Raw genomic sequence first — 15698 nt, forward strand, 5'->3', positions numbered from 1 at the left:
AGCGCGGAGCTCTCGAGACTAAGCGATCGAGGCGCGACACCCGCCCGTAGACGCCGCCGCCTTTACTGCTACCCGTGCATTCACTGCCATTACGTTCTTTGATCCGACCAGCGATCTTTGTGTCTTCCCAGGCATCATCCTTTCCCTCCTTCCGCCGTATGAGTTTTCCACAGCAGGTTGTTTCCAATAGTCCCCTTAACCGCGTTCCATCGAATTATCCGACCGATTGCGGCTCTGTGGTCCCACGTGAAGGAAGCTGACCCTCGGAAATCTAGGTTCGCCGCATGAATTGCGACCTGTCGGGAACACATCGGTTTTCTATCCGCGCACTCTAGCTCCAATCGGGCTGTCATGGCTCCAGGTGCCGGAGGAAAGAGAAAGAGAGGTGATAGATCGTGGTCTGGCGATTCAGGGAACGACGGTCAACGGCCATCGCCCCATCGACCGGGCAATCTCAACATGTCGCAACATAACTACGGTCCGCAATCTCGCGATTACTCTGACGCGCGTGGTCGATTACGAAGGCAACCCAGTCGGGGTGGAAGGAATAGCATGGGTCGAAGGCCCAGCACCGATGGTCAGAACCCTCCTGCCGGTCGGAGGGATAATGCCATGTCCCCGCCCAGCACAACTCCCGCGAAAGACGTCTCAGAACAGAGCCAGGCAAACGGCGTGCCTTCAACAACAGATCACCAAAAGCCCCCTCCATCACCTTCTCTTTCCTCGTCACAACCACCGTCACACATCAATCCATCTCCCGCGCCTACTCCCACGCCAGCACCTGCGCCGATAGCTCAGGCGTCGGCTCCTCAGCCTCCTGCCGGGCCCCCGCCACCCTACGACTATGAATATGTTACACAGAACGCCGTCGACGAGTGGGCGACGACTGGAAAGAAGGATCTTGTGGAAAAGGGTATCCAAGTGAGAGACGCACAAGATGCCGCCGCACTTGCTTCGATATACCAGGAACTCATTCGGTCCGCCCTACACGGTCGTCTGCCACCGGAGGAAGCTGGAGCTGTAGTTAGGGATGTCATTGGCGAAGATGTTGCCGCTGAGGATATTGATATGCAGAATGAAGGACAAACTCAAGCCATCCTCGACACTCGCTCCTTATTCCTGGACACTTTATCTATCCTCACCGATTCCGACACTTCAAATAGTGCCCTGAGACCGCTCGTGTTCTCTACGAGGATCAACCCCGCTCTCATGCGCCTCCAACTCGACACTCAACTCCTTCAATCCCTAGGACTTGTCCGAGAGACGTTCACACGCATGGGTATTCGCAAGCAGACGAACCTCCTTTATCGGCAATCGAACTACAACCTTCTGCGGGAAGAGTCTGAAGGTTACTCAAAATTGCTTACAGAGCTCTTTACGACGAGTAACAATGAGCCCCCCTCCAGCGAAGTCGTCGAAGACACATTTGAGAAGGTGAAGGCGATGATTGGCGCGTTTGATATGGATGTAGGCCGTGTCCTTGATGTTACTCTCGATGTTTTTGCTGCTGTTCTTGTAAAGCAGTACCGCTTTTTCGTGAAGCTCCTGCGGGCTAGCTCGTGGTGGCCGAAAGAGGATGCCTTCCGCACAGTCGATGCGGGTAACCGTGATTCTGGTCTACCCAACTGGGCCTTGCCTGGGTCTTCTGGGTGGGTAACTACCGACGAGGAACGTCTCGAAGCAATGAAAGCGAACGAGCAACGAGATCACGAGTTCTGGAATAGAGTCAGAGAAATCGGAATCCGTGCTTTCTTTGAAATCGGTCGCCGGCCTGTGTCCAAAGAAGAGCTACAGCGGATTCTCCCGGAAAGCAACAGTCTCTCGGAAGAGGAAAAGGAGATGCGGAAATGGATCGAGGAAACCGGAACACTACCTCCCAAGGGAAGTCGAGTAGCAGCACAGTTACTTGGTTTCAAGCTTCGTTTCTATTCCTCTCGCGCTCGCGCCAAATCCGATGTTCTTCCGGACAACCTCATTTACCTTGCGGCTCTATTGATCAAAGTTGGTTTCATTTCACTACGTGACCTGTATCCGCATCTCTGGAGGCCGGATGACTCCATGGATGCGCTCAAAGAAGAGAAGCTGAAGGAGAAGGCTGATCGCGAACGGGCAGCACGGCCTGGTGGTGGCATCAATGCCTTGATGATGGCTGGTGCTCTATCAGACGACACCCTACCCATTCCACGCATTCGCGAGTCTGAGACGCGATCAGCGACTCCGGGAAAAGATCAGGAAACGGACAAATCTACAGGCGTAAAGGCGGAGGAGGATGAGCTTCCTGAACCTTCTGACCAGAAAGTGATGCTTCTTAAGAGTTTACTCGCCATTGGAGCTCTCCCTGAGTCTCTTTTCATCCTGAGCAAATTTCCCTGGCTTATGGATGTCTATCCCGAACTTCCCGAATTCATCCACCGCATCCTGCACCACTGTCTTGGCAAGGTCTATTCTTCATTACGCCCATTGCCCTCGGTGGACGCGCTCAAAGAGCAAAAGCAAATACTCAATCATGACCAGTCTGGCGTGCCAAAGGGACAAATTCGACTGACGCAGGCGCCACCACGCCGAGTTCTTCGGTGGGCTCAGCTCGATAAAGAAGATACGAACGATGGAACCGACTACAGATTTTATTGGGATGATTGGGCGGACAATGTTCCCATTTGCCAGACTGTTGACGACGTCTTCGCATTGTGTTCATCATTCCTTAATCTGTCTGGTCATAAAATCGGCCAAGATCCAAGCTTATTAACAAAAATTGCAAGGATCGGAAAGCACAGCATGAGCAAAGATCACTCGCCAGAGAACAGAGCTCGTTGGCAGGATCTTTGCAAACGACTCCTGGTTCCGTCGATCAGTCTTACGAAGGCGAATCCCGGTGTGGTGAATGAAATCTTCGACCTTATCAGTTTCTTCCCTAGAGAGATACGGTACAACATGTATGCCGAGTGGAATTCCGGCCAGACGTCCAGACTTCCTGACATCAAGTCAGCATTTGATCAGGCGAAGGCGGAAACGAAAGATGTTCTCAAGAGGCTCAGCAAAACGAATATTCGACCTATGGCTCGTGCGTTGGCCAAGATTGCCTACGCCAATCCGGGCATCGTTATCAGTGTGGCCATCAATCAGATTGAGTCTTACGAGAATCTTATCGAAGTCGTTGTGGAGTGTGCGCGCTACTTCACATATCTTGGGTACGATATCCTGACGTGGGTAATGATCAGCTCGCTGGGCCAGAAGGGACGGAGCCGCGTTCAAGAAGGCGGCTTGTTGACTAGTCGCTGGTTGAACGCCTTGGCGACATTTGCGGGAAGGACTTTCAAGAGATATTCGGTGATGGATCCAACCCCGGTCTTGCAGTACGTTGTGGATCAGCTTCGCCAGAACAATTCAACGGATTTGATCATCCTGGAACAGATGATTAGTTCTATGGCGGGAATTATCACCGACAACAATTTCAACGATGCGCAAATCCAGGCCATGGCAGGTGGCGAACTTTTACAATCACAGACAATCTTGCAGTTGTTGGATAAGCGACACGAGTCAAAGACTACCTCGAGACGGCTCATGAAATCTCTCACTGTTTCAAAGCTTGCCGGACAATTGCTCATTGCCATTGCCCAAGAACGACTCATCTGCGTCTTCAGAGAAACAGAAGGCGCTTCAGAGCTCAAGCTCCTGGGCAACATCTTCGATGAGATTCACCGTATACTTGTCCAGTACCTGGACCTGCTTCGCAGTAACTTGTCGGTCGAGGAGTTTGATTCATTCGTTCCCGACTTAGCTTCCCTCATCAGCGATTTCGGCATCCAGCCCGAAGTAGCGTTTTGGATTCGGCGTCCGAGTATTGCGAAAAAGGTTGCAGATATAGAAAAGACAATGCAGGATGAAGAATCATTTAAGACTCCGGTCGCGCTGGTGTCCAGTCGCGAGAGCGAAGAGACATCTCCATCCAAGCCCGAAACTGACAAGATGGAAACGACGGAAGATGGGGAGGCGACCGTGACTGAAGGCGAACAGCCGTCAGAGAATGCCATGGATGTCGATGCCGAAAAAGCCGAGACCGTGAACAACACCGACAATAACGCTGCTACAGTCTCTACTGGGCCTGTCGCTGCCGATGCGCCTGCTTTGAATCCCGTCATGCAAGATCTGCAGGACCAAGTCAAGGCTGTGTTGAGCCCCGAGACATGGGGCGTTGTCGGCTTACAGTTCTATGTGACATTCTGGCAGCTGTCTTTGTACGACGTGCATATACCCCAGAAATCGTATGAAGATGAAATTGATCGGCAGAAGAGGAAGGTCATGGCCATCAGCAACGATCGGTCCGATATCAGCATGGCAGGGACGCAGAGAAAAGAGCGAGAGAAGAAGCAGCTCACGCAACTCCAAGATCGGATACTGGAAGAGAACAAGGCCCACTTGAAAGCCTACGGGCAAACAAGGACCAAACTACAGAAGGAGAAGGATCGCTGGTTTGCGGGTATGCGTGGGAAGCACGATTCGTTGAATGTTGCCCTTCTTGAGCAATGCTTCCTACCGCGTCTCTTGTTGTCTCCCATTGATGCATTTTACTGCTTCAAGATGCTCAAATTCTTGCACACAACTGGAACTCCAAACTTTCGAACCGTCGGGCTTCTGGATCAGCTGTTTAGGGAGCAAAGACTTACCGCGCTGATATTCCAGTGCACATCAAGAGAGGCAGATAACCTGGGTCGTTTCTTGAACGAGGTCTTACGCGACCTCGGTCGTTGGCATGCCGACAAGGCTGTCTACGAGAAGGAAGCGTTTGGCACCAAGAAAGACCTTCCTGGGTTCGCCAAGAATGTTGACTCGGATGGGAAGCCAGCCATTTATCTAGAGTACGAAGATTTCCGTCGGCTTTTGTACAAGTGGCACCGCCTCTTCTCCTCAGCTCTGAAGACGTGCTTGAACGGTGGCGAGTACATGCACATTCGTAACGCGATCAGCGTGTTGAAGGCTGTTGTGCAGAACTTCCCCGCCGTGAACTGGATAGGCCGGGACATGTTAACCAGCATGAACAGCTTGAGTCAGAACGACGAACGAGATGATGTCAAGATTCCGGCTGCTTCTCTGATTGGCGATCTCAACCGGCGTGAGAAGAAATGGCTGCTCCCTCAAGCGTTCATGAGTGCAAGCCCGCCAGTTCCTGGCAGACCAGGTGCAGCAACGAAACCAACGACACCACGTCCAACGTCTACAACACCCACCCCCTTGAATGCTAGTGCTGTCGAGTTCAAGCCTACAACCACCAACGGGTAAGTCTTCAGGGGTGGAAAAATCACTTTACTGTGTTGATCCCAAATACTGATATCTTACGCAAATACAGGTCGCAAGGAGAGTCGAGACCCGATTCGGGCGCCACGAAGGCCGAGGTTGAAGATGGAGAGATAGAGGATGCAAAGATGGCCGATGTTCCGCTGGCTGATCGGACAGCACAAAAGCCTTCGGACACAAAGGCTACGCCATCTCAACGTGATTCGCCTGCAGCTCAAATTGCCGAAACACAAGCATCCGCCAATCGCGAGCAAACATCAAGCGAGAAGGATGTGACTTCAGCTCGCGGGGCTCATCCAGAGGTAGACTTGCCTGCTCGGCCCCAGGCGCCAGCATCACCCGCTGCATCGCAAGCTACGTCGAAAATCTCAGACTCAGGTAGACCGGCAAACGTACCGAAGCGCCCTGAACCGGAACGGGCACCATCCAGTGCGCAGAACACCCGAGCACAAGCGCAGGGACCACACCGATTCAACCGTGAAGACAAGTTACCCCCTCGGCCTGATCTCTTAGAGGACCGCCGGGACAGACATCAAGACTATCCACGTGGTGGTCGCTTTGGTGGGGACCATGACTATCCTCGGCCATTCGATCCGGCCATGGGTGATGTGAGACCCTACCCCCGAATTGACAGGGACTACCCAAGGCAACCCATGGACGAACCATTCCGCAGCTTTCCTCACCGGGATGGACGTCCGCCGCGTGATGCGGACTGGCCGGATCGGCCCGGCCGTCTACGGCCAGATGTTCGGGAGGGACCAGCAAATGTACGATCTGTTCCTCCCACGCACCCTGATCGCGCCGGCATGATAGACGACCACCCAGAAGGTTTTCGCAGGGGCGAAAGCGGACGACAAGATAGAGATGACCGACGAAATTTGCAACCACGAGCATTGTCTCCTCCAAGAATGGAACCATTGGGCCGTTCGGAACGGTTCCCAGCCGATGATCGTCGTGCTGCCAATTTTGCTCAGTCTCATGCACGAAACGAGGATATGCCCACAGGGCCACGAAGTGAGCGATATGGGCGTCCTTCCATGGATGGCGCTGACAGTCGAGATACAGTGACCGGCATTGACATGAATCATGGCCGACTGCGTCAACCAGAGGCGCCTACGGATGTTCCGTCAGGCCCGAGGGGAAGAAACAATGCTGGGCGCGGTGGCCGCAATGCCGCCGGGTTACAGCATTCTCAAGGACCACCTGTGTCCGGTGCAATGACTCCGACTGAACGCCAGCCTCCTACTGGTCCGGGCCGGCAAGGCTTACGAAACGCACCAGATCAGTCTACCACAACAGGGCCCCCGTCACCAGGCCCCGAGAAACTCGACACTAGCGGAATCCACCCTGATAGGTTGAAGGTCTTGCAGCAGCAGCCCCAAGACAACTCATACGGGGGCGGTCAACGCTCACATCATGCGTCATCTCCTGCGTCGATTGTTCCCCCATCTGGCCCACGCAGTGGACTAGGACCACCCTCTGGACCCGCAGCCATGCCACGTGGCCCGCCTTCAGGTCCCGGGTTTGGTGGTGAACGTGGCCGGGGAGACAAGCGATTTGCTGGCATCAACAATATGCTCCAGCAATCCGGTGGGCCGCCGGACCGTGGCCCTGGTCCGACGATTCGAGGACGGGGTGCCAATCGACAGTCTGGTGCCATGAACGCACCATCACCGCAAGCGGCCCGGCCTCCAACTCCCGGTGCGCAGGAGGATGGTGGCCGCGGTGGCTCAGCATCTCAAGGTCGCCCCGATCTTCTGGCGGGTCGGTCTTCTGGCGCTCCCTACGGTGAAGAAGATGGCCCTTCCCGCACCCGACCAGGAGGCAGTCGAGGAGAGCCTGCGGAGGAGTCCAGCGCGGAGAGCCGACGAAGCCAGCGGTTCTCTTCGGGCACACACCCACATGATCGTGAACGGGAACGGGACCGCGATCGGGAACGGCGTGGCGGCGAAGAGGAGGGATCACGCAGTAGCAGTCGACGGGAAGAGCATCGAGACCGAAACCGGGATTACGAGCGTGAACGGAGTCGCCGAAGCGACGCGGGTGGTGCACCGGGTGGACCTCGGGAAGAACGGTATGAGTCTCGCGAGGCATCTCGACGTGGGCCTGGCGCACGTGAAGACAACCGGCGGCGGCGTGACCGGGAGGAGGGCTCGGACATTGCCCCAAGTAATCAGGAGCATGAAGGCCGTCTTCGACCTCCGTCTTCTCTTGGCGGACAAGGTCCCCCACCACCTCCGCCGCCCCCGCTTGCTGGTGCTGAGGATGACCGACGATGGGGAGGTGGGCGCGAGCTGCGGGATCGTGGTCGTGACCGTAACCGGGATCGTCCGCGTGAACGGGACTACCATCGCGAGGGGGCGCCTAGTGGGCCTCACCGCAAGCGTAATCGACCTGGGGATGAAGGAGGACATGGCGATGGTGGTGGACGTGGAGGAATGCGGATGGGAAATGAATCCAAACGGCCCCGACGTGGCGCTTGAAGGATGACGGAAGATACAAGGGGTTTGATACCGGCGGAATGATGCGTGATTGCATGTTGCTCTTTTTTTGTCTCTCATTGAATCTACCATTTCCTTTTGACCTACTACACGACTCTATTACTAGCATTGTTGGACGGTGTTTTGCGTTCCGTCTGTTTACCTGGGACTTTCTGATCTATGTGCACGCATGGCCTGTATCATACAATTTTTCCTCCATTCCCCATTTGTGTTCTTGATTGGATACCCGGACGCATAGCAGCTACTACCTACTCGCAGTCAGCTGGCTGCACGTTACGAGAGTTAAGTTCCGGTCCGTAGTCTGGCTGCATTAGTAGTCGTGGGACAAGGGTGTAAGTGGGATGATTTGCTTTTCTGGGTAGGACAATGTCCGACGTGGTTGACTTTCAGACCCTGCATCTGCATCTGCAAGCAAGATGGTGGCTGCCAGGATACCCGGTCCATCTGCAAGACGAAAGGCCAACTGGCGACAGGGCAGGCGGGCCGACACTCCGACCAAACCAAGCGGGTAATCTTCGGGGCATTTCGTGGCTGCTCCTTCGGCCATTCCTCCCGTCGATCCGCCATTCATGATGTTGATCCCTGATGCATTCCATTCCACTCTGCAGCCTTCGGATGCATGGATGATTCAGGCGGGGTGCCAGGCACCGTTGAGTTCCGGATATATGAACTCCTTCGCCTGCCCCGCTCCAACCACTTGTTTTAGAGAGTAGTCCTCGACTCGAGTCAGTCTGAGCTGTGATAAATTTATACTTCAAACCCTCTCATCCCGTTCCTTTACCGACGATTCTCCGGCTCTTAAACTAAACTTTGCTGCACAACCTGCACTTGACTCGAATGCCAGTCCATCTAATTATCGAATTACAATAAACTCACCCTCCCGTCTCCATCACCATGGCACGTCTGGACGTGGAAAAGACCATTGAAGAGCTCACGCTGGGCGAAAAGGTAGCTCTCACGGCTGGCAAGTAGCGCCCTACAACCGAACTAAAATCAGAAAAGATCACTAATCATTACAACAGGCGTGGACTTCTGGCACACTGCCTCGATTTCCCGACTAAACATCCCCGCTCTGCGCATGTCCGATGGTCCCAATGGCGTGCGAGGCACCCGCTTCTTCAACGGAATCCCAGCCGCCTGTTTCCCCTGTGCCACCGCCCTCGGAGCAACGTGGGACGCCCATTTGCTGCACGAGGTGGGCCAGCTCATGGGTGACGAGTCCATCGCTAAGGGCTCGCATATCGTGCTCGGTCCCACCATCAACATCCAGCGCTCTCCGCTCGGCGGTCGAGGCTTCGAGTCTTTCGCCGAGGATAGCGTACTTTCAGGAATTTTGGCTGGGAATTACTGCAAGGGGTTGCAGGAGAAGGGCGTTGCTGCCACGCTGAAGCACTTTGTCTGCAATGATCAGGAACATGAGCGTATGGCGGTCAGCAGCATCGTCACTATGCGTGCCCTGCGCGAGATATACCTGTTGCCGTTTCAGTTGGCCATGAGGATATGTCCCACTGCGTGTGTTATGACGGCCTATAATAAGGTCAATGGCACGCATGTCAGTGAGAATAAGGAGCTTATTACTGATATACTCCGGAAGGAGTGGGATTGGGATGGTCTGGTTATGAGTGATTGGTAAGAAATATCTCCATACATAGCTGCCTAGCATGGATATTAACAGTGCCCCAGGTTCGGAACCTACAGCACCTCCGATGCTATTGCTGCTGGTCTGGACCTCGAAATGCCCGGCAAGACACGCTGGCGTGGCTCTGCCCTGGCGCATGCTGTGTCGTCCAACAAGGTACCAGAATTCGTTCTGGACGACCGTGTCCGCAATATCCTTAACCTCATCAACTGGGTTGAGCCTCTGGGCATCCCCGAGCACGCCCCCGAAAAAGCCCTTAACCGGCCCCAAGACCGGGAGCTTCTCCGCCGCGCCGCTGCTGAAGCCGTCGTGCTTATGAAAAATGAAGATAACATTCTTCCCCTCCGCAAAGACAAGCCGGTCCTGGTCATCGGACCAAATGCCCGAATCGCCGCCTACTGTGGCGGCGGCTCTGCCTCCCTTGACCCCTACTACACCGTCTCGCCCTTCGATGGCGTCGCCGCCAAAGCCACCTCCGAAGTTCAATTCTCACAAGGCGTCTACTCCCACAAAGAACTTCCTCTCCTCGGTCCTTTGCTCAAAACCCAGGATGGTAAACCAGGGTTCACTTTCCGTGTCTACAACGAGCCTCCTTCCCACGAGAACCGCACCCTCGTCGACGAGCTCCATCTCCTCCGCTCCAGCGGCTTCCTCATGGACTATGTCAACCCCAAGATCCACTCCCTCACTTTCTACGTCGACATGGAAGGCTATTTCACCCCCACAGAATCCGGCGTCTACGATTTCGGCGTCACTGTAGTCGGCACTGGCCGTCTCCTAATCGACAACGAAACCGTCGTCGACAACACCAAGAACCAACGCCAAGGCACCGCCTTCTTCGGCAACGCCACCGTCGAAGAACGCGGCTCTAAGCACCTCAACGCAGGCCAAACCTACAAAGTAGTCCTCGAATTCGGCAGCGCCCCCACCTCCGACCTCGACACCCGGGGCATTGTCATCTTCGGACCCGGCGGATTCCGCTTCGGCGCCGCCCGCCAGGTCAGCCAAGAAGAATTGATCTCAAACGCCGTCTCCCAAGCCAGCCAAGCCTCTCAAGTCATCATCTTTGCCGGTCTCACTAGCGAATGGGAAACCGAAGGCAACGACCGCGAACACATGGACCTTCCTCCTGGAACCGATGAATTGATCTCTCGCGTCCTCGACGCCAACCCCGACAACACAGTCGTGTGTCTCCAGTCCGGTACCCCTGTCACCATGCCATGGGTCCACAAAGCCAAAGCGCTCGTCCACGCCTGGTTCGGCGGAAACGAGTGCGGCAACGGCATTGCGGACGTCCTCTTCGGAGACGTCAACCCGTCCGCCAAGCTCCCCGTAACCTTTCCCGTCCGCTTACAGGATAACCCTAGTTATCTTAACTTCCGCTCCGAGCGGGGCCGCGTTCTCTACGGTGAAGACATCTACGTCGGATATAGGTACTACGAGAAGACAAACGTGAAACCCCTCTTCCCCTTCGGCCACGGCCTTTCCTACACCACTTTCTCCCGTAGTGATCTGAAGATCACTGCCTCCCCGGAGAAGACCACCCTCACCGACGGAGAGCCCATCACAGCCACGGTCAAAGTAAAGAACACAGGCGCCGTCGCCGGCGCAGAGATCGTCCAGCTGTGGGTCCTTCCCCCAAAGACAGAGGTGAACCGTCCCGTCCGCGAACTGAAGGGGTTCACAAAGGTGTTCCTCCAGCCTGGGGAGGAGAAACAGGTTGAGATAGTGGTGGAGAAGAAATTGGCGACGAGTTGGTGGGACGAGCAGCGCGGGAAATGGGCGTCGGAGAAGGGAACATACGGGGTGTTGGTAACAGGAACCGGAGAGGGAGAGTTGAGGGGAGAGTTTGGAGTTGAGAGGACAAGGTACTGGGTTGGGTTGTAGGTATGCCGTATCTTAGTTCATAACTTAGACAGTATGTATATGGGTTATGATTGATGATGATGTGATGGCCATGAATGGAATTGGATGCTTCTATTTACAGAGATGAGTAGATAAGATAGAGATGAACGCGGCATAAAGGTGATGACAGTAACAAACAACTATATGATAGCAACATTGATTGCTAACATTTTGCTTTGTTCTGACTACATCTCAGTCAGTATGCATATTATCCCCTACATTGTCTAACATCTTGACAGATTCTGTCCCTCCAAAATGGACAAGATATCCCAATAGATCAGAGACTAGCTGTCGCATATGTATGCGGCAGGGCCTGAAGACGGGAATCTTCTGGAGAACTACCCTGCAGCTATGGATCCTGAAGCCTGCAGCCATGTCTGCATAGCACGCTCTACCTGAAATTGGAGGATATACAGTGCGCAACCGGCGAGCCACAGGGCTCCATGTTTCCTCTATTTGGGGGCTACTGAGCCGGTACTTGAAGATATAGATCGTGTGCTGTGGATGTCGTATTGGAAGGGTTTGCCGTTAGATTCGGTTGATTGTAAGGAGGAGCTTGAGTTGACGGATGAAGGTCAGTGGTTTGCAGAGGGAGATGGAGCAGTTGAGAAATGACTTGGAAGCTTGTCAGGCCTCTAGTGGTGGTGAGGGAGGAGATGGAGCGGATAACGAGGGAGGTGAAAATGGGGGTAACGACGGCGGTTCAGGAACTGGACCGATTGATGTTGTTTGTGAGTGACTACCCTCATAGGTATAGCGATTGAAGACGGGAAGATACCTCTGTATGCTGACACCCACCTCCATCAGGTCCTCGGAATGATGAAAGCGTCTTCAGCTAGGAGAGCAGAAGATGGGAGCTGCACACTGACTGATGTATGAATATCCCTTCTGTATGCACTCGTTAAGCACTTTCGATGCCTTTCTTGATCTCCACTAACCCTGCATAGATACCCGTTATGGAACCGGTGCGAACAACGACCTTGGCGGGGATTCTTCTTAGTTCAATATTGCAGAATGTATTCACCAGTGCTCTCAGATCCCCAAGTGTAGGATGGTGTACTTCCATAAAGGTCTCTGCACTTGTTTCTTTGCGACTAGACCAGGAACTTTGAGTGGACGTGCTCCCGATTATGACGCTGCCTGGGTACTCGGATCCTAGAGTGACGCTGTCGCTATGCACGGTGCTGCCGTTGCTGTCAAAGTCGGCCCGCATTCGAAGTGCTTCATATTGTTGGAAGGTCTCGAGATTGGAAGTGTTGGTTGCCTTATTTGTTGGCTGTTCCAGCTGTATGATGTGTGGATTAGAGTTGATCGTTATCAGCAAAGTATCAAACTTGTATATTCAAGCGATTTACCCACAGTCTCGTCAATGTGGTGACTGAAAGCAACGAATGTTACGAGTAGGAGTGGCCGGTTTGGCGCTGAGCTCTGGGACCCATCTCCTTGCCAAATCATCAACGTTTGACGACTGCACCTCGCATCGAAGATATGTTACCTGAAGCCTGCCCACAGAGATATCATTGGCCTTGGGTGTCACATGTCTCCCACTTGGCTATAAGCATTGTTCAGACTCGAAGACTTCGGTCGAATGTAGTAGGAACAGGGGATAAGAGGGAAACCGAAAAGGAGCCTGGCAAATACAGCGTGAGGCGTCGAAAGAAGAAGCGAATCGACCAGAGGTAGTATCAGGAGGCGAGCAGCAATAGATTGATTGTAACTGCGATGATTGGAAGCCATGCCAAACGTATTAGCTGCTTGTAGGCACTAGTAAAGGGCCAGATGAACATGAAGGATACCAAATCACTCGCAAGACCAGTCTGACAATCACATGATGATCATGCCCTGCGCTTTGTTTGTTCCAGGTACAACATACCAAGATGTGTTATTGTATGAGTCATTCGATGGCTTTTGTGTAGGAGGTATCCGTCAAGAGAAGTCTTTGATGAAGATGACCTGGGGTCAGACAGTCTAGAGCATCCATAGTTATCTCCGTGTAATCATAGAATGAAGGAAGAACCCTTGCAGTGACAGTGTCATGGAAGTCACCGTGAAGTTGCATCTCTAAGGTAGATAGAACGCATGAGTCTAAGTAACTCTGCAATAGCTTGGGGCTCCGTTGCAAACAAGACTTGTTTGGAGCAAACAATTACAGTCGCACGGAGTATACCGCTCTTCATCTGAGACTGGCATTAGTATAATATTAGGATCTAGACCGAGTTGTAATTCCCGTTTGCTCCAGGTGCAACGCTGCTGTACATACCGTATTCCTATTACTTTGCTGCCAGTGCCTGTGCCACTGCTGCTGCTGTTGTTGTTCCAATCCCGACCGAGGCATTTTGGAGGGCTCTTCCCTGGTCAAACCCACACCAATACCTTCATTTTGACAGCCATCACGACTTCTATCTTGGTATTCCCCCATAGTAGCACTCTTGAAGAGATGATCTCTGCTATTCCTCGATACAATTTGCTTGTGATATCGTCCATATGGCCGACAACAAGGAAGATGCCTTCACGCGGTCGGGTACAGTCCCCTTGATCAGGGGCAGATGAAGCTATTCATCAGATATAAATACCCCTCAATATCCAGACAATGAGTTGGAGATAGATGCAGAATCAATCGGTTTCTCAAAGCCACCTGGTTCTTCTTTCAGTCTCTCAGCTCCCTGCAAAAGATCATCCACAGATCTGTCTCTCATCTCACCAAAAGCAACCTTCTCCTCCCTTCCAGCAACTACAACGCACTGCCATCCAGGCCCCTGCTTACAGCAATGGCTTCCATCAAGAACGATGAGCATCAGCATCAGTCATCGACCAATGACCCAAGGGAAGTTGAAGAGAAGCTGTGCCAGCTAATGAAGGACAATTTGCACACTACCGCAAACGATCCCACTGGAGCTGAGAAACAGCCCCATCAGCCAGACTGCTCTCCTCCTCTCGACGATCCTCCCACCGACTCGTCTTCGAGCCCCGACAACGACAACAAGACGAACGAAGAAGCGGATGAACCGAGGATCCAAGCAAAGGAGGCAACTGGGCTCAACAACGACCCATCTCCAAGCCCCAACGATGACAACAAGACGGACAAACGAGCAGATGAAGAAGCGGATGAATCGACAGCCCCAGCAAAAGACGAAACCAAGCCCGCCGACGACGAGCTGTCCGAGTCATCGGAAGACGAGTCGAATTCCCCCGAACCAGACCCAAGCGAAACTAAAGCCGACAGACTGCGGCGCGAGCGACGGGCCCAGTTGGATGATTATATCAAACGGGGTCCCAAGATACTAATGCCGCGCGATATTTGGCAATTGGAACAAGACTTCCGACGTACAGACTGGCAGGCTTACGCTACAGATCCATCTTATCAGCCACCAGTAGGCACAGAACTGGAACTGAGCGAAGCCGAAGCCGAAGAGCTACAGCGCCAGGAACGAGAGTGGTGGAGGTTAGAACAGGAGGATATGATGTCCTGCTGCCTGATACCGGACGAGGAATGGTTGGCCGATCTGAAAACCGAGCAGACAAGTAAAAATGAAGCGGCGGACGAATCGACAACCCCAGCAAAGGAAGAAACCAAGCCCGACAACCAGCTGCCTCAGCCATCAGAAAACGAGCCGGATACCCAGCTTTGTCCAAGCGAGACCAAAGCTGACAGAATGCGGCGCGAGCACCGAGCCCAGTTAGACAGTTATTTCAAACTCAATCAAGGGAGTTTATTGCCCCGTGATGTCTGGCAAATGGAACAAGACTTCCGACTTACAGACTGGCAGGCTTACGCCACAGATTCATCTTATCTGCCACCGTTTGCTACACGACTGGAACTGAGCGAGTCTGAAGCTGAAGAGCTGCGGCGCCAGGAACGAGTATTCTGGGAGCAGAAAGACTTGCCATATGACAGAAACTCGAGGATCATGCCACTGGAATATGAGGGAATTATACCCAATGACGATTGGTTTTACGATCTTAAGGCCGAGCCAATGAGTAGGGAGGAAGAGCTGCGGCGCTATCATGAGCAAAAGTCCCGTACGAAGAAGAGTAAGGAATATGAGGATGATCGGAATATTACAGCGGTCGCTCCAAACGAAGCCGAAATCAGCCTTGCTAGCGACCAGATTAGAACCGATCCTTTGGTGCCATCCAAGCTTTGAAACGTTTTTCTTTCACCTCTTTCTGGGGGATACCTTCCAGTGCTACGAGTGTCGACTACCAGCGAAATGGTCATTGAGATCAGTCGTGGTCCAGTTTTCTCTACCTACTTGGAGCAAGGACTGCCCCTTCTCGCAATCCCTTATAAGTCCTTCGTTTAGTTCATCAATATAAATCGTTCTTATAAGAAGCATAATATTCAAAATCCTCCAAAGTGC

At 53.3% G+C, this 15698-nt stretch overlaps 5 protein-coding genes across 5 annotated transcripts; 3 read left to right on the forward strand and 2 right to left on the reverse strand.

Annotated features, from left to right (window-relative positions):
* Positions 1-351: 351 nt before the first annotated feature.
* On the forward strand, positions 352-7775 carry THO2 (putative THO complex component (Rlr1); the record flags this gene model as incomplete). Its single annotated transcript, XM_041683569.1, has 2 exons — positions 352-5273; positions 5345-7775. 2 exons carry the CDS (start codon positions 352-354, stop codon positions 7773-7775), a joined length of 7353 nt encoding a protein of 2450 aa, XP_041547816.1.
* A 912-nt stretch (positions 7776-8687) lies between these two features.
* On the forward strand, positions 8688-11319 carry AKAW2_70933S (beta-glucosidase H; the record flags this gene model as incomplete). Its single annotated transcript, XM_041683570.1, has 3 exons — positions 8688-8757; positions 8816-9422; positions 9477-11319. 3 exons carry the CDS (start codon positions 8688-8690, stop codon positions 11317-11319), a joined length of 2520 nt encoding a protein of 839 aa, XP_041547817.1.
* Positions 11320-12140: 821 nt separating this feature from the next.
* Positions 12141-12550, reverse strand: AKAW2_70934A (uncharacterized protein; the record flags this gene model as incomplete). Its single annotated transcript, XM_041683571.1, has 2 exons — positions 12141-12225; positions 12276-12550. 2 exons carry the CDS (start codon positions 12548-12550, stop codon positions 12141-12143), a joined length of 360 nt encoding a protein of 119 aa, XP_041547818.1.
* Positions 12551-13379: 829 nt separating this feature from the next.
* Positions 13380-13756, reverse strand: AKAW2_70935A (uncharacterized protein; the record flags this gene model as incomplete). The annotated part of the gene is made up of 2 exons (XM_041683572.1): positions 13380-13514; positions 13598-13756. 2 exons carry the CDS (start codon positions 13754-13756, stop codon positions 13380-13382), a joined length of 294 nt encoding a protein of 97 aa, XP_041547819.1.
* Positions 13757-14105: 349 nt separating this feature from the next.
* On the forward strand, positions 14106-15482 carry AKAW2_70936S (uncharacterized protein; the record flags this gene model as incomplete). The annotated part of the gene is made up of 1 exon (XM_041683573.1): positions 14106-15482. The coding sequence occupies one exon, from the start codon at positions 14106-14108 to the stop codon at positions 15480-15482; it is 1377 nt and encodes a 458-aa protein (XP_041547820.1).
* Positions 15483-15698: the final 216 nt, after the last annotated feature.

Source organism: Aspergillus luchuensis, chromosome 7 (assembly GCF_016861625.1).
Source record: "Aspergillus luchuensis IFO 4308 DNA, chromosome 7, nearly complete sequence".
Taxonomy (NCBI): Eukaryota; Fungi; Ascomycota; class Eurotiomycetes; order Eurotiales; family Aspergillaceae; genus Aspergillus; species Aspergillus luchuensis.